Source organism: Lutra lutra, chromosome 1, assembly GCF_902655055.1.
Source record: "Lutra lutra chromosome 1, mLutLut1.2, whole genome shotgun sequence".
Lineage (NCBI taxonomy): Eukaryota > Metazoa > Chordata > Mammalia > Carnivora > Mustelidae > Lutra > Lutra lutra.
In genome coordinates, this window is record NC_062278.1 from 207,294,266 (window position 1) to 207,317,930 (window position 23,665).

At 42.3% G+C, this 23,665-nt stretch overlaps 1 protein-coding gene across 1 annotated transcript; it reads right to left on the reverse strand.

Annotated features, from left to right (window-relative positions):
• Nucleotides 1-380: 380 nt before the first annotated feature.
• On the reverse strand, nucleotides 381-21,222 carry CCR3 (C-C motif chemokine receptor 3). The gene is made up of 2 exons (XM_047695810.1): nucleotides 21,110-21,222; nucleotides 381-3,408 (listed from the first exon to the last, which is right to left on the reverse strand). Exon 2 carries the CDS (start codon nucleotides 3,396-3,398, stop codon nucleotides 2,316-2,318), a length of 1,083 nt encoding a protein of 360 aa, XP_047551766.1. The 5' UTR covers nucleotides 3,399-3,408; nucleotides 21,110-21,222; the 3' UTR covers nucleotides 381-2,315.
• Between the last annotated feature and the right edge of the window lie 2,443 nt (nucleotides 21,223-23,665).

Sequence of the window (23,665 nt, forward strand, 5' to 3'; positions counted from 1 at the left end):
AGAGAGAGAACACAGACAGGGGGAGTGGGGAGAGGGAGAAGCAGGCTTCCCACTGAGAGCAGGGAGCCCTATGCAGGGCTTGATCCCAGGACCCTGGGATCATGATCTGAGCCAAAGGCAGACGCTTAATGACTAAGCCACCCAGGTGCCCCCCCCAAAATTTCTATCCCTGTAGTTAGTTCTATTGGACAGCATGGGGCCAGAGGGCCAAACGGAGGATACTGAATCTGTGATTTGGTTATGTGCCATTCTATGAGGGTCCCAACGTTCCTAAAGGTTTCGGGGACCTGGATATATGACCAAGTATCTATATCCTGCACTTGTGCCCACCTAAGCACAGACACTACTTCACCAGACAAGAGAAACACAGTGATGTATAGTTAAGTCTTCAGATGATTGCTTTATTTACATTCTGGCTGAACCACAAAAAAGACAAAAGGTACTTCAGAGTTTCCAAAGCCCTTTTGGCTGGTAGAATGGATACCACATCAGAAAAGTAGCCTAGCTTTTTTTTTTTTTTTTTAAATATATGATTCTAAAGTTTTGTTTATGTTTTTAATTGCTAACATGTTCCCATAGTTCAAAAGCCAAAAGGCACAAGGCAGAAAAAAGTCACACTTCTATTCTCCATCCTCATCCCTCCCTAAAGATAACCAAACTTTGCTGTTTCCTTACTATTTTTTTAAGGGATGGGGAATGCACCCAAAACACAGCGAATAATCTGTTTATCCACCCCCCCTTTTTTTTTTAACATAGGATACATGCTGTTTTGTCTTTGCTTTTTTTTCCAGTGAATTTTATATCACTCCTGGGGCTTTGACCTTTCTTCACTGCTGTCTCTGGGCTGAATTCCTCTCTAAGTTCTTCTGGCACCTCTCTTATACCCACTGATCTCTCCTTGCCTCATATGTGCCCTTCTCTTCTAACCAACTCCCTGCATGGTTCTGGGGTCTCTACTTCATCCTGTGTTACCGGATTTATCTTCCTAACTTCCTTCCTTCTAATAATCACTCCTAATGTGATTATTCTCATCCCCTGCTCTAAACCCTTCAGTAGCTCCCTTTGTCTTCCCAAAAAAGCCCAAGATGCTTGCCTGAAATCCGTGGCCCATCCCAACCTGCCATCCCACCCTCCTGTCCATCCATGTTCATGATCTCCCCCCTCACCTTTGTACTGGGCATCCCACTGGCTTCAGTGTCTTTCCCGAATCCTCTCCCTTTCCAAATCCTGCCCTATTTCCAAAGACCTACTCAAAAGCCACTTCTTCAATGAAGTCTTCCTCCCTCAGATTCCAACTAAAAATGGTCTCTCCCTTCCTGGCCCAGGGAGAGCACTGAGGATGTTTCTTTTTGTTCTGGAGTTATTTGCTTCTGTTTCACACCCCCTAGCAGATGTTTTACAGGGCAAGGACTGTGTTTATCTTACACACTTTTTGCATCCTTCACTTGACTTAGAGCAATGTTGGTGCATCCTGTCTGTATCACCTGGTACACAGTTGTTGAATGAATGGTAAGCCTGGTGTTTAAGAGGACAGTGTCTGCACATTTCAGGACTCCAAGAAGTCTCAGCGAGCAAGGTCTTTATTCTCTCTACTGAAAATATCAAATTGCTTTTCTTCTACTGAGTTGCTCATAAGAAATCTGGTCATTTGGTATAAACAGGAAATCCATTTACTAATAAACGCACTTGAAAGTGGGGGGGCACCTGGCTGGCTCAGTCGGCACAGCATGCAACTCTTGATCTCTGGGTTGTGAGTTCAAGCCCCATGTTGGGTATGGAAATTATTTAAAAATAAAATCCTTAAAAAAAAATACTCGGAACAAGGATGGCATGCCATTATGCTGCTTGAGAGTACATATACACTAAAAAAATGAAAAGAAAAAAGCCTTTTCATCAAGCAAGGGGAGAGCTAGTCATGTTAAAAGGATTGTGATTGATACATTGTATTTTGTGAAATATGTTTCATTTATGCAATAGCTGGCTGAAGTTAAGGTTTAAATTTAAAAGGATTTACCTGTAGGTAGCCGAATGTTGTAACTCTCTAACACTCGGGGGCATTACAATGTATATAACTCTTCAGAGAACCAAGCAAAGCTCTACCTCTTGTGGTAGACAGTAAGTGAACGGACTGGCCAGCAACCCCTGGTAATGCCTGGGCCACGCATATATACTGACCCCATTGTGTATATATTTTAATGTCTTAAAGAGTTTCAGCATTGAGCTGGAAGTTTAAGGGCCAGTGTTGAGGTCAATGTGATCGACATAATGCTTCTGCTCCTTGGGTCCAGCACATTAGGTCATTTTCTGCATCTGTCTTAAAATACAAATGAGAATTCCTGCTCCCCTGTTGATGGGGATACAGAGAAGCTGGCTCTGTCTGACTTCTCGCTGGGAAGGAACGGGATGTATTTTCCCAGGTAGGTGACCACGTGCCTGCGGAAGAAGTGGCAGAGATGCTTCCGGAACCGCTCCCCGACGAAGGCATAGATGACAGGGTTGACGCAGCAGTGCGTGTAGGCGATCACCTCTGTCACCTGCATGGCCACGTCCAGCTGTTTGCTCTGCTCACAGTTTGTCTCAAAGAAGATTGTTTGAAAAGCAGAGAGGAGGAGGGCCAGGTTGTAGGGTGTCCAGAAAATGAAAAAGACCACCATGATGACAAAAATGAGCCGGATGGCCTTGTACTTTTTCTTGCCGGGGCATCTCAGCAGTGTTTTAATAATTCCAGAGTAGCAGACAACCATGATGAGCAGAGGCAGAGCAAGACCCAAGATATTCATTCTCAGGGCATGGAAACGCTTCCATCTATCTTCTTGGTTTTTTGGGTAAAGAGGCATGCAGACATGTTGGGAGGCCTCCTTTTGGGACTCATGGAAGATAAATTCAGGGACGGTTGCTAGCCCTGCCAGGCCCCAGGTTAGAACACTCGCGATGACACCGAAAGTGACAGTCCGGGCTCGTAGGGCAAACACGGCGTGGACGATGGCCAGGTACCGGTCTATGGTCAGCAGGATGATGAAAAAGATCTCACTATATAAGCCCATGTAATAAAGCCCAGAGAGGAGTTTACACATGAAGGGACCAAAAACCCACTTGTTCCACATAACATAGTGAATCCAGAATACCAGAGAGACTAGAAAGAGCAAGTCAGAAATGGCCAAATTGAGCAGGAAGATGTTGGTCATAATCCGGAGCCTCTTATATTTTGTGAGGATGACCACCACCACCACATTGCCCAGCAGACCAACCACGAACACCAGGGAGTACAGCGGGGGCAAGAACTGGGCTCCCAGCTCCCTGATGTTGACTTTTTCACATGGCACTGAATCCTCATAGTCGAACACTGTGGTCTCAACAGACGCATCCATGCTCTTCATCACGGCCGTGAGGGTCTCCATTATTTTATTCCTGTGATAGATAGTTCAACAACAACAAACACCAACCGCACAATTAGGCACGATAACCCTTAGTAAGCCACACCCACTGATTTACCCATTTGCCCACCAAATTACATGTGATTAAACAGCCTAGACATTTAAAGTTTCTTCAGCACGTATTTCAAAGGTATGTTGGAGAGTGGGAGGAGCGAGGTGTCAGGAACGAAAGATGTTAAGTTTTGAAAGTCAGCGTAATTCATACGGGAAAAGAAAAAGAAATGTGATGGACGGTGGTGAAGAATGGGTATGCTGACTTCTGCAAGCATTGGAGGGAGGAAATACAGAGCCGGAAAAAAGCAGGCTGGGGAATGAGAACAATAATATTATACTGGTTATTATTGCTGTATCTTTTCAGGCATTTTGAGTTTTATGTTTCATAGTTTATATATGACTTTCAAAAGCATCTTCCCTATTTAAAGACTAAATGCTAATAATAATAATAGTGATTGTTATTATTACAAATAACTTCCCCTCTGTGTGGCCCCTTAACAAGGCACTGTTCATCATAGCTGATGGGGAAATTGAACCGTCAAGAAATTTAGTAATTTACTCCAAATCCTCTAACAAGTAAATATACAAGTTCAGGCTAGGTCTTCAATATCTATGAACAAGTCTTTTCTTACTAGATTCTAGTGCAGTGGTTTTTAAGTTCAACTTTTGAAGACTTCATCCTTGTAATTATTACTAACTAGTATGACAATTACAGTTCTAAACACCAGTAACCTAGGCTCCTGCCCTTTACCTGCTCCTGATGATGCTGAGACAAGCCAGTTCTGTGCCAACAGCAAACACCTTGGAGTTCCTCCTTCATAAAGGGACTGAGTGGGACCAATAGGACAATGGAATTTCTTAGCGGATTCGATAATTTTTAGACTGGGAACCCTAGGTCCAGTGGCTGCCTTTCTTAAGATTACAGACTTCAGTGGAGAAGAAGGTGTTCCGCAGAGGGCAGTGAGTCCCTGCACTGTTTCCTTGGAAGACGCTCTACTGATTTCCTCTGAGGAAGGGACAAGTGTGAAGACATGAATATCTGTCCGTGGGCATTTTTCAAGGTAAGTGTAAGAAATGCAATAATTGGAGCCAAAGGCAAGGCACTATCTTTGCTTCTTAATAAAATACTGGGACCGCCTCCCCACCCCCACGTGGTCAGCACCTGTCAGGGTCCTGTGTAGCCAAAGTGAGAATGGACAGGGGCAGGAGCTGTTCCCAGCCATTCCTCTCCCCAGCTGTAGGACTTGGACGAGAACGTAACTTCGAGCCTCATTTACTCATCCCCAAAATGCAGATCTTGATACCACTTGAAGTTATGTTCAGGATCAAATAAAATTAAAAAAAAACAAAACAAAACTAAAACTGGTAGGAAGTGGGACTGAAAGAAAAGCGACGAGAAGCCATTTCATATAAAATTAGTAAGGAAGTCAGGTCTCTTGGATAGAACCTGATCTATTTCAATGGCTCCATCCTAATACATTCCACTGATCAGTAACACATCCAGGCTTTTGTGGTGGAAGACAAGATTGAAATCAACTGATTTCTATGATCTTATCAGCATTCTTATTACTAACGGTATAATCCACAGTCGCTGAGAAAAAAAAAACACCCATTATTTTGTCCGTTACATAGTTACAATCACAGAGAGCGTCCCTCTCTAAACTTTAGTCACTAAAGAAAAAAAAAAAGAAAGAACAGAACTGCTTGCTCCAGAGAGCAAAAGTATAATACTCTCCACTTAATTGTTTCTATTATCTTTCGTTTTCTCTGAGACAGATCTAAAAACAAGTCAAAGTAAAAAAAAAAAAAAAAAAAAAAAAAAACAACTCACTAAGGTTTTGTTTAACTTGATGATCATGTCTTGAATTCATGTGTCACTTTCAATATGACCATGAGAAAATTACAGAATCTTTTTAGGGGCTCTAGAGTGCAATGAACAGGGAAACATGCAGGTTCTCTGGCGTCAGAAGCCAAGTCCTTGACTACTAGTTATGTGGGTTCAGTGATATGAAAACTGAAATGGTTTTCAGTCCAAATCAAAATGACTATTTCAGTGTGAAATAGTTAAGAGGTTTGAAATAAGCTCTTAAAATCTTTTTTTTTTTTTTGCATTTTGGAAATATGTTACAATAAGAGTAAGCAGACAGACAGCACCAATAATAGAGAGGCAAAAAACATAAAAGTAAAAACCACCCCAAATTCCCCCCATGCAGTCTACTACTAGTAACATTTCTCTATGCAGATATGCATATATGTATACACGTTTTACCCAAAAAATGAGTTCATACGACTTTAGCTGATTCACTAAAATCACTCACAGGACAACCCCAGCTGTGCATGCAAAGAAATTTCTTTAGTCTCCAAAACAATTTGGATCTTACCAAATTTCCGCTGGGAAGTTGGAAAGAGGATTCACAGAGTTTAGTCCAAAGGGGTGTAAACTTAGCCTGAACCATTCATTTGAAGGGTGATTATGGTTTTGCTCATCCTCTTTACGTTGCCAGCTTATTTATTTGGGTTTCTAATCTTTTCTCATTAGTCCTTTCTAAGATGGCAGGGGAGATATGGGGGAGGGGCAAGCCCGGGCAGAGGGGGAAGAGGGTGCCTTGGTCTCCTGTTGGTCCTGTTTATGCGGCTGGTGTCTGCTGAGGAAGGACAATCCCATACCAATCCCGAACTTTTGGCTGGCATCTGCTGCTTTGTAGCTAATGGCCTCATGATCCATTCATTCTCCATCATGCTTGGGCATAGGCATAGCAACCTCTCCAGCTCTGGCTGGAATGGAGGACTGTTTCTGTTCCTGCCACAACATTAGGCTGCTGGCCCAGGATGAGAATCTTCTGAATTGGCAGGAACCTAGGCAGACATACTGCTCCTTGACTCCACATCCTCACCAGGTACAAACTAAGGGACACTCAAGGGTACAAACTAAATTATTTTTCTGCCTGACTACCAGTTAACCATGCTGGCCACCCATGAAGGTAAGGAAGTGACTTGCAGAGAGATATCCTCTCAGAGGGTCCCCCTCAATTTATCAAACAGGCTTTCATACCCCCCAATTCTGGTCAAAACCTGGACGGGAAAGATAGGAACCCGTAAGCATGACTGCTTCCTTCTGTGACATTTGACTCTTCTCTCACAATTCCTGGAGTCAGAAGGAGAGGAGCCCTCCTTCCTGCCCCCTACCCCTACCCCCCAAATCTTTAATTTTTACTGTGTAAAATGTAATGTATACCCTCCATGTAAACAAGCAGAGATTTACATTCACCAATTTAAAATTTTAATGACTGTTGTAAAGTGGAATTGAAAATGAACAACTAGAATTAGAGATGCTTCTTTTTTTTTAAAGATTTTATTTATTTATTTGTGAGAGAGAATGAGCAGAGAAAAGGGGCAGAGGGGGAGAGAGAGAAGCAAACTCTCTGTGGAACAGGGTGCCCAACACAGGGTTTGATCCTGTGACCCAGAGATCATGACCTGAGCTGAAACCCAGTCTGACCCTTAACTGACTGAGCTGCTCAGGTGCCCCTAGAGAAGCTTCTTTAGAAAATAGATTGAAGGGTACCTGGGTGGCTCAGTGGGTTGAGCCTCTGCCTTCAGCTCAGGTCATGATCCCGGGGTCCTGGGATCGAGCCCTGTATCGGGCTCTCTGCTCAGTGGGGAGCCTGCTTCCCTCTCTCTCTCTCTGCCTGCCTCTCTGCCTACTTGTGATCTCTCTGTCAAATAAATAAATAAATGGTGCTGGGAAAACTGGACAGCTATATGTAGAAGAATGAAACTTGACCATTCTCTTAACCGTACACAAAGATAAACTCAAAATGGATAAAAGAGGGGCGCCTGGGTGGCTCAGTGGGTTAAGCTGCTGCCTTCGGCTCAGGTCATGATCTCAGCGTCCTGGGATCGAGTCCGCGTCGGGCTCTCTGCTCAGCAGGAAGCCTGCTTCCCTCTCTCTCTCTCTCTGCCTGCCTCTCCATCTACTTGTGATCTCTCTCTGTCAAATAAATAAATAAATAAATAATCTAAAAAAAATTAAAAAAAAATGGATAAAAGACCTCAATGTGAGACAGGAATCCATCAGAATCCTAAAGGAGAACATAGGCAGTAACCTCTTCGATATCAGCCACAGCAACTTCTTTCAAGATATGTCTCCAAAGGCAAAGGAAACAAAAGCGAAAATGAATTTTTGGGACTTCATCAAGATCAAAAGCTTCTGCACAGCAAAGGAAACAGTCAACAAAACAAAGAGGCAATCCACGGAATGGGAGAAGATATTTGCAAATGACAGTACAGACAAAAGGTTGATTTGATATCCAGGATCTATAAAGAACTCCTGAAACTCAACACACACAAAACAGACAATCATATAAAAAAATGGGCAGAAGATATGAACAGACACTTCTCCAATGAAGACATACAAATGGCTATCAGACACATGAAAAAATGTTCATCATCACTAGCCATCAGGAGATTCAAATCAAAACCACATTGAGATACCACCTTACACCAGTTAGAATGGCCAAAATTAGCAAGACAGGAAACAACATGTGTTGGAGAGGATGTGGAGAAAGGGGAACCCTCTTACACTGTTGATGGGAATGCAAGTTGGTACAGCCACTTTGAAAAACAGTGTGGATATTCCTCAAGAAATTAAAAATAGAGCTTCCTATGACCCTGCCATTGCACTACTGGGTATTTACCCCAAAGATACAGATGTAGTGAAAAGAAAGGCCATCTGTACCCCAATGTTTATAGCAGCAATGGCCTTAGTCGCCAAACTGTGGAAAGAACCAAGATGCCCTTCAACGGATGAATGGATAAGGAAGATGTGGTCCATATACTCTATGGAGTATTATGCCTCCATCAGAAAGGATGAATACCCAACTTTTGTAGCAACATGGACAGGACAGGAAGAGATTATGCTGAGTGAAATAAGTCAAACAGAGAGAGTCAATTATCATATGGTTTCACTTACTTGTGGAGCATAACAAATAGCATGGAGGACAAGGGGAGATGGAGAGGAGAAGGGAGTTGAGGGAAATTGGAAGGGGAGGTTAACCATGAGAGACTATGGACTCTAAAAAACAGTCTGAGGGTTTTGAAGGGGCAGGGGGTGGGAGGTTGGGGGAATCAGGTGGTGGGTATTAGAGAGGGCACGGATTGCATGGAGCACGGGGTGTGGTGCAAAAACAATGAATACTGTTATGCTGAAAAGAAATAAAAATAAAAAAAAAGAAAATAGATTGAAGTTTGGAATGTCATTTTAATCATCAAAAAAAAAAAAAAAAAAGTAAATGATGCCCCCCCAGTGCTGGTGAGATTGGAGTGACCCTGGAGCAATTATGCATTCTGGATACAACATAACTGGGTTCAGTAAGTTTAGGAGCTCTTGCACAGAACAAGAACCAATGAGATACACATGGCTTTGACCCAGGGGTTCTACTCTGAGGAATTTACCCTAAGGGGAAGAAGTCCCCCAAACCAAACCAGGATGTTCATTGTGGCCTCATTTTCATGATGGAGAGAAATAAAGAAATGGAAAGAGTTTAAGTGTTTGACAGTGAAGGAGACTTTGGATAAATCACAGTCCACTTACTGCAACAGATTATCATGTAGCCATTAATAAAACTAGTTTTAGAGGGGTGCCTGGATGGTTCAGTCAGTTAAGCATCTGCTTCAGCTCAGGTCATGATCTAAAGGTCCTGGGATAGAGCCCTGCATCAGGATCTCTGCTCAGTGGGGAGTCTGCTTCTCTCTCCATCTACCTCTCCTCGCCACTCCTGCTCTCTTCTCTCACTCTCTCTCAAATATATAAAACCTTTCAAAAAAAAAAAAGAAAAGAAAAGAAAAACAACTAGTTTTGAAGGGGCACCTGAGTGGCTCAGTCCATTCAACTTAAGTGTCAGATTCTTGGTTTCAGCTCAGGTCATGATTTGAGGATCCTGAGATTGAACCCAGTGTTGAACTCCACGCTGGGTGTGGAACCTGCTTAAGATTCTCTCTCTTCCTCTCCCCCTGCCCCACTTTTTCCCTCTCTTAAAAAAAAATGGCAATGGGTAAATAATGAAAATAGTTGTAGAAGGGAAGTGGATGATCATGTTTAAAGTTGCAAGATGTGGAATTTTTCTATATCCCCTTAGCGATTAAACTGTAATAAAAAGCAGTACCTTCCAGTAGGCACTGCTGGGGATATGGCAAACACATTTTCTAAAGGTAACTAGGTTGAAAGTGTGGGCAAATTTCAAGAGGAAGGGTTTAGTCATCATAACCTGAAACCACAAATTTGAGATCTAAGAGACTTGAAGTGGAACTCCCACACTAGGTAGAGCGTTTGAATTTTGTTTTAAAGATCTTAATGTTTGGTTCTCGATCTTGGGTGGCATTAACGTGAAACCACCAGACTGGGGGAGGGGAGATTTCTCTTAGAAATTTCTCTTAGGTCTTGAGACCGAACTGGCCAGCTTCCATGGAAGACTGAGAAACCCTTCAGATGACCTGGTGTGCACAAGCTTATGGATGTGTAGGCTGTGTAGACACTGGCTCCCAGAATACTTCCAGATTATCTCAGGTATAACACTGTGACTCCCACATTTTCTTCCTTCTACTCTGTGCATCTTTGTGCTTTTGGCAGATGCTGAAGTGGGAAGATAACCATGGGGCCTGTACTTCTCTTGCTGTCCCCAGGCCTTCAACCTATGTGACTGGACTCTGCGTTTAGATGTCCCTGAGTAAAATGGGTTTACAGTAATTCACACCTCTCTGCCTTTGAAGAAGTGGAGACCATTTCCCTGCACCCTTGAACACCTTCCCAGATGCAAGCTGGACCTTCTCCTAATGAGTCAGCTCAGAGAGGCCTGTTAAACTCCAAAGCCATCCCATGTAAAACCAGTGATCTGTGACCCCAACCCCTTTGTCTTGAGTGCCAGCCCTCACGGTACTTCTGAATGAAAGAAATACTCATTTTCCAGCCTAGATCAAATAATGCATGATATGGTCCAATTCTTTTTTTTTTTTTCAGCATACTGGAATTTATTTAAATGCATGCTGTGAAACACTTTTCCCAAGCAACTATGCCCACCATGATACCCACAGGTCTTCCCTTTTTTTTTTTTTAATCTTTTTTTAAAATTTATTTTCAACATAACAGTGATTCATTGTTTTTGTACCACACCCAGTGCTCCATGCAGTCCGTGCCCTCTCTAATACCCACCACCTGGTTCCCCCAACCTCCCACCCCCCCACCTCTTCAAACCCTTCAGATTGTTTTTCAGAGTCCATCGTCCCTCATTGTTCACCTCCCCTTCCAATTTCCCCCAACTGCCTTGATGCATTTTTTTTCTTATTGTCAGCAACCCCCTGCTAAGGGACAAAATAGCGGGAAGAAAATGGCCTCTGCATTCTGGAAGTTTATTTTCTTTACACATAACCCATGTGAGATAAGAGTCAATGATAACTGAGCCTTCCGTAGGCCAGGTGCTTTACATATGTTTGCTTGATCTCACAACTTCACAAGGTAGGTTTATATATCCCCACGTTATAGATGAGCAAACAGAGGCTTGGCAAGTCTTGGTCACTCACCTGAAGCTATTCTGTGCATGGCAGAGATGAGATTCAAACCTGTGCCCTTTTGCCCTAAAGCCCACACTGTCATTGCCTTGGGGTTCCATTTAATAAGGACCTTCACATCCCAAGATTGCATGAATGTTTATGTATATATATATTTTGATATTTTTGTGGTTCAATATCTCATGCATATAAGTCTCTAATCCTTTTTAATTCAGTTTGATATAAGGCATGAAGTACATTTCCATTTTTTTCTCTATAAATGGGTGAAAAACATCACCTTTGTTATATATTATTTAGTATTCCTGATTCTGTTTGTGTCCTTTACATTCCACACCTCTAAATCTCTTGTTTTGGTGCCAGAAACACTCTGTTCACTATTTGGATGTATTAGGTCTTTTATGTGGATTGTCTGATTATACGGCTCTTTCATTATTCATTTCCAAATATGTCTTATCTGTTAGATCCTTCTGTCCTATTAGATAACCTTAGAATCATTTGGTTAATTACTTATAAAGATATAATTTGAGTGGAATTGTATTACATTTATAAATAAATTTGGGGAGAATTGATAACTTTACAATATCAAGTTATCATTATTTGGGAACATGATCTGTGTACTTATGTATTTTTTATTGTTCTTTTAGTTCTCAGTCTCACACATTTTTTATTGTTTTTATCTATCTGGTTTTGTTTTTTTTTCTGAGGTTACGCAAATGAGATATTTTTTCTCTAATGAGTTTTCTGAACAATGCTTGGTATGTAGGAAGGAAATTTTTTTTTTTAAACTGGTCACCCCTACTGATTTTTAAAAATAATTCCTTTAGGACTTTTAAATAATCACATTAGCGGTGAAATAGGGCTGACATCATAACCTCCTTGTTCATATTCTCCTTTGTTTTTTCTCACTTGTGTCTTTGGTTGGAATTTCCGTAGCAATGTTAAGTAACAGTGGTTCCTGATTTTAATGGGACATGATCCTCCCCCCAGCCCCAGCCTTTCAAAGGCCTCAAAGCACAGACTAATTAACAGGCTTTCATTGTCCTTAAGATGGTTTAATGTTGATTAAAGCTCTTAAGAATTTCAGTAAGGCTCTCCAAGAGTGGACGGCAATTTAAAACAAAATCATTGGACATAAACCTGAAAAAAATTAAAATAGGAGGCTTTCTGAATACTTGTGGTCTTCAAGGGGATGAAAGAATTAACATTTTTTTGAGTCACACCTGTTTAAGGTTCTTCCCTAGAAACATATTTCACATGATTACTTATCACGACAGCTGTGGGAGGTAAATGTTTTTATTATTCTTATTGCTGAAACAAAACTGAGCTCAGGAAAAAAAAAAAAACTGAGCTCAGAGCAATTCAATAACTTATGATCACAGAGAGAGCAAATGGTTAAGTTGGGACTTGAGTCCAGAAACTTGACTCAAAAAAACCTAGGCTCTCTATAGCCACACCTGCCCATCAGCTCCTACCCACTGGGTGAGGACCTTCAGTGTGGCAGTGAACACCTTTCTCAGTTTCAGCATCACTTCCTCACTGTGGACATGCACTGTACATGGAAGTCATGACCCCCCTCCAACAGTTCGCCTTACCCCCACCCCCTGCCTTGGCATCAGTGCTAGAGCCTGGGGTCTGTCTATGGCAGTCAAAGCCAGAGACACTCTGAACTGATCTCTTGCAATATTTCTTGGGCTTGTCTGAATGCTTTTAGAAGTAAATGTCAACAAGCTCTAGTCAGATGGATGAAAAAGGTACTGCTAATTTAAGATCCATTTTATAACAAAACTTCACTGAAGTGGAAATCCATTATGCTACTAATGAAGAGTGCTGATCCTTGGCAGTAAGGGGAGGTTGGTTAAAACCAGGCATGTCTGATAGAAGACCACATGGGGAATGATATCCCAGTTCAGTGAAGTCACTAATCTGCATTGTATGTGTGTGTGCATGTGTATATGTGTGTGTAAGTGCTTTGTCTCTTTGAAGGGTTCATCCTCTCAGGTGAACTTCATAAATCATCCAAAGAATATGGAGAGGAGAGCAGGTGTGACTGCCTGCGGGTTTGGTGTCACAGCCTGCTACCCTGACTCTACCTGCCCATCTGGAAGAGCCCTGTCCACAGGTGATTCCCAGTGGTGATCATTCCTGCAAAAACCACCTGGTGTTAAGATCATGTCTTGTACTCAAGACCCTAGATACTTTTTTTTTTAAAGATTTCATTTATTTATTTGACAGAGAGAGAGAGGGAACACAAGCAAGGGGAGTAGAAGAGGGAAAAGCAGGCTTCCCACCGAGCAGGGAGCCCGATGTGGGTTCTCAATCCCAAGACCGTGGGATCATGACCTGAGCTTAATGGCTGAGCCACCCAGGCAGCCCAAGACCCACTTTTGACTTCATTGGTATCTGGTGCTAAGAGAATCTATAAGATTTTCTTTCTTATGTATCCTTCGTCCTCCTCAGTGTGGGATAATGATTCATTACTATGTCTGAAGAAATGACTATGTGACATAGAGCAAGGAACTTAACCACTCTGTGCCTCAGAATTCTCATGTGCAACATGGTGATGAGAAGAGTTACTGCCTCATGGGGTTCCTCAGCCATTCATTCAACAATTACTTATTAGCACCTATGACAGGCAAGGGGACACAGGCCCCATCAGGGAACAGAACAAACCAAACTTCCTGACTTCATGGAACTTATTTTTTTTTAAGATTTTATTTATTTATTTGACAGAGAGAGATCACAAGTAGGCAGAGAGGCAGGCAGAGAGAGAGGAAGAAGCAGGCTCCCCACTGAGCAGAGAGCCGGATGCGGGGCTCGATCCCAGGACCCTGAGACCATGACCTGAGCCGAAGGCAGCAGCCCAACCCGCTGAGCCACCCAGGTGCCCCATGGAACTTATTTTCTAGTTGAGGACCCAGAGAATAAATAACTAAAAACGACAGGGTCTCAGATGGTCATGAGTGCTACAGAGAGAGATGAAGTAGGAGATAAAGAAAGGGGATAGGGTAGAGTTGGATGTGGGCACTTTTAAATCGAAGGAGGGGTCAGTAAGGAGCCCACTGAGGTGACATTTGAGAAAAACTTGGGAGAAGTGAGGGAATGAGTTGTACAGGTATCTGAGGGATGAGAGTCTTTGGCACAGATACAGCAAGTACAAATATCCTGAGATGGCAGGCATCTAGATATGTTCTTAGAAGAGCAAGAAGCCCAGTGTGGCCAGAGGAGGAGTGAGGGGTGAGTATATCTAGAGAAGGTTTCAGAGAGATGTAGGGGAGAGGTGGGCAGGGGTTCAGTGTAGCTGTGCATCCCCTGAAGAATTTTGGCTTTTTTCTGAATGGGGTGGGGACCAATGGAGAGTTTCCATTAAAGCTGTGACATGATCCAATTTATGTTTTGTAAAAACTTTTCTGGCTGCCATGTGGAGACAGACTATGGAATTAAAGTTAGTAACAGGGGACCAATAAAGAGGTTGCCATGATAATCCAGGCAAGACATGACACTGGATTGGACATGGTAGTAAGAGTAGAAAGGTGAGAAGTAGACAGATTGAGCATAAATGCAGAAGGTAGCACCAAAGGATATGTTAACAGATTGGATGTGAGTGAGGAATGGTCAAAGCTTAGAGGCTCCAAGAGTCTTGACCTGCATGACTGAAAGGATGGAGTTGCCACCAGCTGCAGTAAAGAAACCTGGGGCACGTCAAGTCTGAGATGTCTGTGTGTCATCCAAGCGGAGACGTCTAGCAAGTAGGTAGTTGGATATATGGCTCCAGAGGAGAGCTCTTGGTTAAAGATCTAAAGTGGACAGTTGTTGTCATATAGATGGTGTTTGAAGTCATGAAATGAGTGTAGATAGTAAAGGATGGCATTCTCAGGTATATAAAAAATCAGAGGTCAGAGGAACAAGAGGAACACAGCAAGAGAGTCTCAGAAGGAGTGGACAATAGGAGAAAAATCAGAAGAGTGGGGGTCTCAGAAGCCAAGTGAAGATGGTGTTAAGGAGAGAAAAGTGGTGTGAGGATAACATGAACTAATACATATGAGAACATCTAGAACACAGAGCCAGGCAAGCATATGTCAGTTCTTCTCCCACCCCCCACCCATTGACCTTTATCTTTCAAGTTCTCAAGCCTTTCCAAAATTTCTTAGATTCTTGTCCAATGTAGTATAATATGACTTCAGAGGAGCAAGTGTCTCTTCTACCTAAACAGAGATGCTTATCTTTGCACAAATATCTAGTCAGTAGTCCATTACCCAAGGTTCTAGAAAACCTACAATGATTGGCATCCAATAATTTATTTTAACCAGATATTTCAGTCTTCATTAAAATCTTTAGTTACTCTAAATGAAGAGTTTGAATTTCTACAAACAAGTCTGGATCTCAACCAAATTAAATAACCTAATGGGAACCCTGGATTATATTAATCCATTTACTCTTTGATGTGTCCAAAGGAGTGCTATCAGAGGTCCCATTATCTTTCACAAAGATAATGTGGGTGATAGGTAGACAGAGAGATAGAGATAGGGATACAGAGAGAGATAGATGAATTCTCAGAAAACTGAGGACAAACAAAAATCAGGGAGAGTTCTACTGGACACTTCATTCTGACCACCTTAGGATGCTGAGAAGTGATCACCTCCCATAATCTGCATACAACACTTCGATTAACTTAATCTATATTTGTATGAAAGAAATTGTTTTCTTTATAGGAGGAATATTTTTATTTCAAATTACATACTATTTATAATAGAAAAGGGAATACACACAATCATATGGTTCAAAACATAATACTGTGAGAAGATACACAGTAAGAAGTCTCATCCTACTTCATCTCTGTACATCTCTTCTGCATCAACAGCTATGAAGGGTCTAAGATCTTACCTTACCTGCAAGCTAACAAGCAAGCCTGCCACTTTTTCACGGATACCAGAGAAAGGCACATGACAATTAGATAAGGACAAAGGACATACAGCAGGCGTGCAGCTAGATGTCCTCATTGGTTATTCATGCTGCCAAGTTGCACAGGGGCCATGTGGAGTGGCCTGGAGAGTGGGGAGTCCCTGCACACAACAGAACTGGCTCACAGATGAACAATCTGAGTGTAGGAACCCCCAATCTTTTACACTGGGCTGATCACAAACCTGCCCACTCTTTGCCTGGGAGGGAAACATTTCCATATGCAACTGTAAGAGAATATAAATGCATCTTCTAATCTTACCCTGTCGGTTGCATAAAAACAAAGCATTACATTCATCATCCTGCACCTTGCTTTTTCCACTTCACAACTTAAGTTTTTCTTATTCTTTGTTACTGCTGTCAAGAATCCATTGTGTGGATACACCAGTTTATTTAACCAGTCCCCTACAAACAGGTACTCTTTGCTATTTCAAATAATGCTGCCATTGATGATCTTACACAGGAAGTTTTTTCTCAAAAAACAGGGATTAAAAAAAAATCAGGGATCCCTAGGTGGGATTGTAGGGTAAGCGTCTGACTCCTGGTTTCTGCTCAGGTCATGATTTCAGTATCATGAGCTCCACGTCAGGCTCCATACTGAGAGCAGAGTCTGCTTGAGGTTCTTTCTCCCTTTCCTTCTGCCCCTCCCACTGGTGCTTTCTCTCTCTCCCTCTCTAAAAAAAATAAAGAAATCTTCAAAAAATAGATAAAAATTTAAACCCCCCCCCCATCACACACTAACTTTATGGTCAACTAGAATTACAGGTTAGCATGTGATGGGATTTTCAAGTGGTCTGAGACTACATCCAGAGCACTGTGCTAGGTCCCAGGCAAGACATTTGATGTGAACACTGACCAACTGAAACATAGGGGAGAGGAAATCCCACCCGATAAAGATGAGTTGAAGAAGCCAGAGGTATTCATCTACCCAGGAGAAAAGACACTGCAGGTAGGAAAGAGAGCGAATACTAGGGTGTATATAAGAATCAGAATCAGATTCACAGTGGTGCCCTCCAGAACCCATAGGAGGTCATTCCTAGAGGCAAACTGAAACACTGCCTAAGAAAGAGCTTGAGCAGGATTACCCAAAATGAAAGGATGCCTTGCGAGAGGCCAAGCAAACTGTGCCTGAAGGTATCCAAGCAGAGGCTCGGTGGTTGCCTGGCAGGGACATTGCAGAAGGGGATTTCCATGGTGAGAAGAAGCTGGACTCCAGCAGTGGTTTTCAGCCCAGGCTGCACATGGAAACCATGGGGGAGCTTTTGAAATCCCGATGCTAGGCTATACATCTGAGCAGTTAAACCAGAATTTCTGGAGGTGGGATCCAGACCACAGTGATTCTTAAATCTCCCCCACTCTTGGACGAAGTGACATGAAGTCTCTTCTAAATTTTATGAATCGGTTTCTGTCTCTGAGCTACATACCCTCCAACCTCCTTAAGCTTAGGTGAGGAGAAAAGGGGAAATTCAGGGGTGGACTAAAGAATGTCAACACTGTGACACAGCAAGCGAATTCAGTGTTAGTCTGTGTTAGTAGATCATCCAGAACAAGAGAAATCTACCTACCAGATTCTCCACCCACTTCTCTACCCAGCTCCCCCTGCCCCTTCATTTATCCATCCAATTATCTATCCAACTATCTACTCAAATTGCTTCCCACCTATGCAGTTAAGCCAGACCTCCCTCCCCTTTCACCTTTTTGTTTTGCTTTGTTTTACAGAGAAACTGGAGTCGTCAGAAAAAAAATAATTACCTGGCAGAGCACCAACCAATAGAACTTTTCGGCAGTGACGGTAGCGTTCTGCATCTGTGTTGCCCAGCAAGGCACCACTAACCATGCGGCTGTCGGACATTTGAAATGCAGCTAGTGCTGTTGAGAAACTGAACTTTTCATTTTATTGAAACTTAGTGAGTTTAAATTCAAGTAGCCACGTGTGGCAAGTAGTCACCATACCAGATAGTGTGGAACTGGTGACTAATATCCGTATAATATGCCCAACAATAGCTGCTTAATAAACACTTCTGAAATGGACAGAAGGATGGACCAGAATAATTTTCATTCTGCTTTTTACTGTGCAGACTACACTTTTGAAGTATTATGTTCTGTTCCGGGTACCCCATTTTAAGGGAGCTAGTATCCATCTGGAGTATAAGACAGGCTAGGATGATAAAGGTCCAGAAACATCAGAACAGCAACTATAATTGACAGAACTTGGAATGTTTTGTATGAAAAATACAAGTCTTCTAACTCTCAGATTAATTTTAGTTCCTTTTTTTTTTTTTTTTTTGGCCTTGTATTTGTATCTCTTTGATCTGGACCAAATTTTCTAATCTTTTTTTTTTTTAAAGATCTAATGTATTTATTTGACAGAAAGAGAGCGAGCACAAGCAGGTAGAGCAGCAGGCAGAGGGAGAGGGAGAAGCAGGCTCCCCGCTGAGCAAAGAGCCAACATGGGCTGAGCCAAAGGCAGATGCCCAACTGACTGGGCCACCCAGGCAGCCCTCTTATTTTTAAAATTACATTAAATTTATTTAATTAATATTTAAATGGGGCAATTTTTTAGGTCCCTTTGAGATAGACTGATAACTTTTCCTGCAGAAGAGGAGGTTGACTCCCTAGAGCACAGCAATCTGACAGCATTGGAGGACACCGCATTCGGTCCCACATGGGCAAGGATTGTGTGGGAACAGAATGGGCTGCTTGGCGAGCCAGGAAGCTCCCTCCCTGGAAACACACAAGAACCTCTCAAGCTTGAAATCGTGAATAAATACAGTCTTCTTGCCAGCTGAAGACCCAACCCAACACTGTATTTTAGGGCAGCCGGTGGACTTCCACAACCGCCAATCATTATCATTAGTTACTAGAGCTAAGGCTATACTCCATTCTTGGAATGTGGCCAGTTCATTTTAAGTGACTTGGTTTTATCTACCTGCCAAATGGTTTTGGATATTTTTACCAATTTTTTGGTAAAAGATTAGATTTACTCCTTATAGTTCAACATTAGGTGTTTCAAATGTGGTTGAATTTTCATTGGATACAGGCTGACATGTTATTTAGTTGAAAGAGATGATTGTGAGGAATGTATTTTCATAGGGAAGGCATGACTATGTAATCAAAATAACATGGTTGGGGGGGGCGTGTTCAGCATAAACAGAGGACTCGGCTCCCCGGCTACTGGTACTGGTACTGGTACTGGACCACGTTCACTGAGTCATGGAGAAAGAACCATTGTCTCTGCCTCTTTTCTAGATACCATGTTTGTTAGAATGGATATCACACTTCTATATCAGTTTTCGTGTTCTGATATTTTCAGTTGCATATTCTGTACCTTGTTCCATGTTGTTAATAATTATTTGAAAATGTAATCTGTAGGGGCACCTGGGTGGCTCAGTGGGTTAAAGCCTCTGCCTTCGGCTCAGGTCATGATCTCAGGGTCCTGGGATCGAGCCCCACATCGGGCTCTCTGCTCCACGGGGAGCTGCTTCCCCTTCTCTCTCTGCCTGCCTCTCTGCCTAGTTGTGATTTCTGTCTGTCAAATAAATAAATAAAATCTTAAAAAAAAAAAAAAAGAAAGAAATTGTAATCTGTAGAAGCTCCTGGGTGGCATCCGACTTTTAACTCTTGGTTTAGGTTCCGGTCATGATCTCAGGGTCCTAGGCTTCATGCTCAGTGTGGAGTCTGCTTGAGATTCTCTCTCCCTCTTCCTCTACCCCTCTTACCTGTTCTCTCTCACTCTCTCTCTCAAATAAATAAATATTTTTTAAAAGGTATAATTTGTTAAGATTCCAAAATATTATATAGATATCCATGGTTATACAATCATTGTCTTATTTTTGTGTGACCAAGTTGTCCCAGATATACACTTTTATATATAATGCTGCAATGAACATCTTTGTGGTTTTAAAATTATTTCCTTAAAGTAGATTTCCCAAAGTGCAATTTCTACGTATGATCATATTTCTAAGTCTATTGATGCATTTTGCTGTATTGTTTCCAGAAAGTATGTAGTAATGTATATATTTTCTTGGCACTCATAGATATTGGTGTGGGTCTCAGCAAGCATCCATCAACACCAAGAAATCAGAAAAGAAAAAAAAACTGGCCAATTATATGGGTGAAAATGATGCCATTATTGTGTAACTAATATTTATTTAATTACCGAGAAATTTTTTAACTGTAATTAGTAGTCATTTGTATTTCCTTTTCTGTGAATTATCAGTTTGTGCCCTTTACCCATTTCATTCCCCTGAGTACATCTGCTTTTTTCTTATTGAGTCATACAATTCTTCCCCCAGGAAAATAACTCGGTCTGCATGGCTTAATGTCATCCTCACAGCCTTCTGGAAAGAGTGACAAATGCACCTACCGCTTCCACGTACCAAAGACACCATTTTCCCATCATCCTTCCTGGAGACAATTGTCAAACAACAGTTAGCTTCCATCCCCATAAATCCAAGTTTTCCAAAAGATTAGGAAGGACTTCTACCCCTGTCCTCTAGTTACAGGTCCAGGAAAACAAATAGTCAACCTTGTAAATCCAGACGCAAAGACCAAATCAGTTGATTAACGAGTTCATCTCATAGCCTTAGAGTGGATTTTCAATGAACACTTAAAAAAAAATACACACACACACACACACACATTACTTACAAATGTAATATATAAATGTATGTACACACACACTGACTGTTTCGTACAAGTCAATATCCATCAATATCCACAAAACTATGAAGTGTAATCCTTCTGGGGTTCTCACGTTCTCAACAGTTGGGAATTTATGAAAGCATAGTGAACACACCAGGCACACAGCCATGGGCATGTTGAACTACAGAGGTATAAAGGGCCAAGGTGGGATGACTGGGAGTAGCAAGCACGTCGTGGTAACGGGTGGGAGAAAGAAGGGAAAATGGGAGAAAAGCAGAAGAAAATGGACATATGTCACAACAAACTCTCCCACTTTAGCCCCACATTACCTACTAAATCACGGTGGGGGCCTCTCTCCTCTGCCTCCTCAACCCAAGAGCACCTGCCTAGACCCCTCTCTCCAACTCCTTGCTCTTAGAAACCCGACGGTCTACCCAGAAATCAGGTCTAAACAAACAACGTCTATCCCATTTAATAAGTTCTTGCCCAGATGAGAACAGAAAGAAGACAAGCGGTACCTGCTACTTTAACAAAGTCCGTTATGCATCCAGTGACAGCTAAGTCTCACCACTCGAAATGAAGATACCATCTGATCAGAGACATTAGTAAGGTAGGAAACAATACGGCTTCCTCTTTTAAACAGACCAGCTGCTCAGGTTTTGCAAGTTTTCAGAAGATAGCAAGTTTGGTACAGTTCTTCTTTTCTACCATTGACATGACATTCTAAAGCACTCAGTTGAGTAATCCTTGAAATGAATGTGCCGATGTTGAACAGCTATTTTAGGGGTTCTGCATTCTCTTGGCCTTGTTCTTTTATGTATATGTTTATTTATTTATTTATTTATTTTAGAGATAGTTCTCAAACAAGCATTGCCTTGACCTGGGGGAGGCAGAGTGAGAAGTAAAATCGAGTGACAGATGGTGACTACAGCTGGCAGATGGTGGTGAGCTTTGTAATGTATAGAATTGTTGAATCACTATGTTGTACCTGTGAAACTAATTGTATGTCAGTTGCTCTTCGATACTGAAAGAAATTTTTTAAAAATATTTTATTTATTTATTTGAGGGATAGAATGAGTGAGAGAGAGAGCGAGCATGAGCAGGGGGAAGACCAGAGGGAGAGAGAGAAGCAGACTCCCCACTGAGCAGGGATCCCGACGTGGGGCTTGATCCTGGCTCTTTAGGATCATGACCTGGGCCCAACCAACTGAGCCACCCAGCTGCCTCCATACTAAAAAGATGTTTTTTTATTGTTTTTTTTTTTAATTGCACTCAAATGTTATTTATTTTTTTATTTATTTTTAAATTTTTATTTATTTTTTTATAAACATATAATGTATTATTAGCCCCAGGGGTATAGGTCTGTGAATCACTAGGTTTACACACTTCACTGCACTCACCATAGCACATACCCTCCCCAATGTCCATAGCCCCACTACCCTCTCCCTACCCCCCTCCCCACCGGCAACCCTAAGTTTGTTTTGTGAGATTAAGAGTCTCTTATGGTTTGTCTCCCTCCCGATCCCATCTTGTTTTATTCTTTTCCTACCCCCCAAACCCCCCACATTGCATCTCCACTTCCTCATATCAGGGAGATCATATGATAGTTGTCTTTCTCCGACTGACTTATTTTCCTAAGCATAATACCCTCTAGTTCCATCCACGTTGTCGCAAATGGCAAGATTTCATTTCTTTTGATGGCTGCATTGTATTCCATTGTATATATATACCACATTAAAAAGATATTTTTTAATACAACCAGAATTTTCCTGTCCAAAGGGACACATAGACTGTGGGATAACCAAATTATTCTACAGAACTCAATAGGAGACTTTGATGAGTCAAGGTGGAACCCATGGCTGGATGTCCCAAGAAGACCTGAGAAAGCCTTCCAGCTGTGACCCCCTTGAACGCAGCATAACCTTGTGTTCATCATTAGGTCTTGCTGGACCTCAGCCTCCTCATCTGTGAATCATAGGGTAGACATGGAAACAATTAGACTATGGGAAAAAGCTCTGTGGAATATATAGGGCTAAGCAAACATAAGCTGTGAGTAGAATACCACTGTGCAATGTGCCTGTTCTGAGTGGTGATGTGTCCAGGGGACCTTTCATGAAGCTGGGCACACAGCATGTGTCACCCAAAATTTGTGGGAAGAGATCTGATAACCTGGCAAAGTGGATGCGCCAATAAAATTCACCAAACATTTTTCACACATCTGCTATGTACGCAGGGCTGTGCCACATGCTTCAAAGGATAAAGAAAAGATAGGGGAAAAAGCAAGGACTCTGCCAAAGAGGGCTCACGGGCTTCCTGGAGGCTGGAATTTGAGGGAGCTTGACAGCCAGGATGCAGGGTCAGGTGGGTCCTAGAAGCCCTACCAGAGAAGAGTTAGAGGAACTAGAAGCTTCTTTTCTGAAGAAGAAGATAGGAAGTTGTTGTACATTATAATGGAGTTGGCCTTTCTCTTGGGCTCTCTGCCCCAGAGAGCTAGAAATCTCAGCAGGGTGTCCTGAGGGGATGGGAGGCATCTTGGGAGGCCCAGAAGAAGCTGGGGATGCATAGCCTGGGGCGCTGTGCACTCACCCCTGCGAGGGTAGCTCCCTGGAACTCGGGGCCAGCCCCTCCCCCATCACTCCTTGCCTAGCCTCGTCTCCCCTGCACACCAATGGCACTGGGTGAATACCTATTGAATAAGTGAAAGAGTACAGGAAGGACCTCATTTTTGTAATTGTTCTGGGGAAAACATTCACAACAGCAGTGTTTTGGGTTTCAAAAAAGAAAGAAAACTGTGTTGTTATTGTAGAAACCTAATAGAAACAGAAGAGGAAAGCAATCTACACATACATGAAGGGACTAGGAGATAATAAATGAGAACAAGGCAACGTTATGTCAAATCGGGTACTTTCGACATACGACCTCGCTAGCTGGGGAAGCCGGGTGGAGACAGCCAGGCTGGGATCCAGATGGAGAGGCCTAGGTGGAGGGTCCTCCTCTCTGCCATATTTATAGGGCAAATGACAGGGTTTGAAGTTACACATTTGTTGCAGATGTGCAGTTTGGAGTAAGCTGCA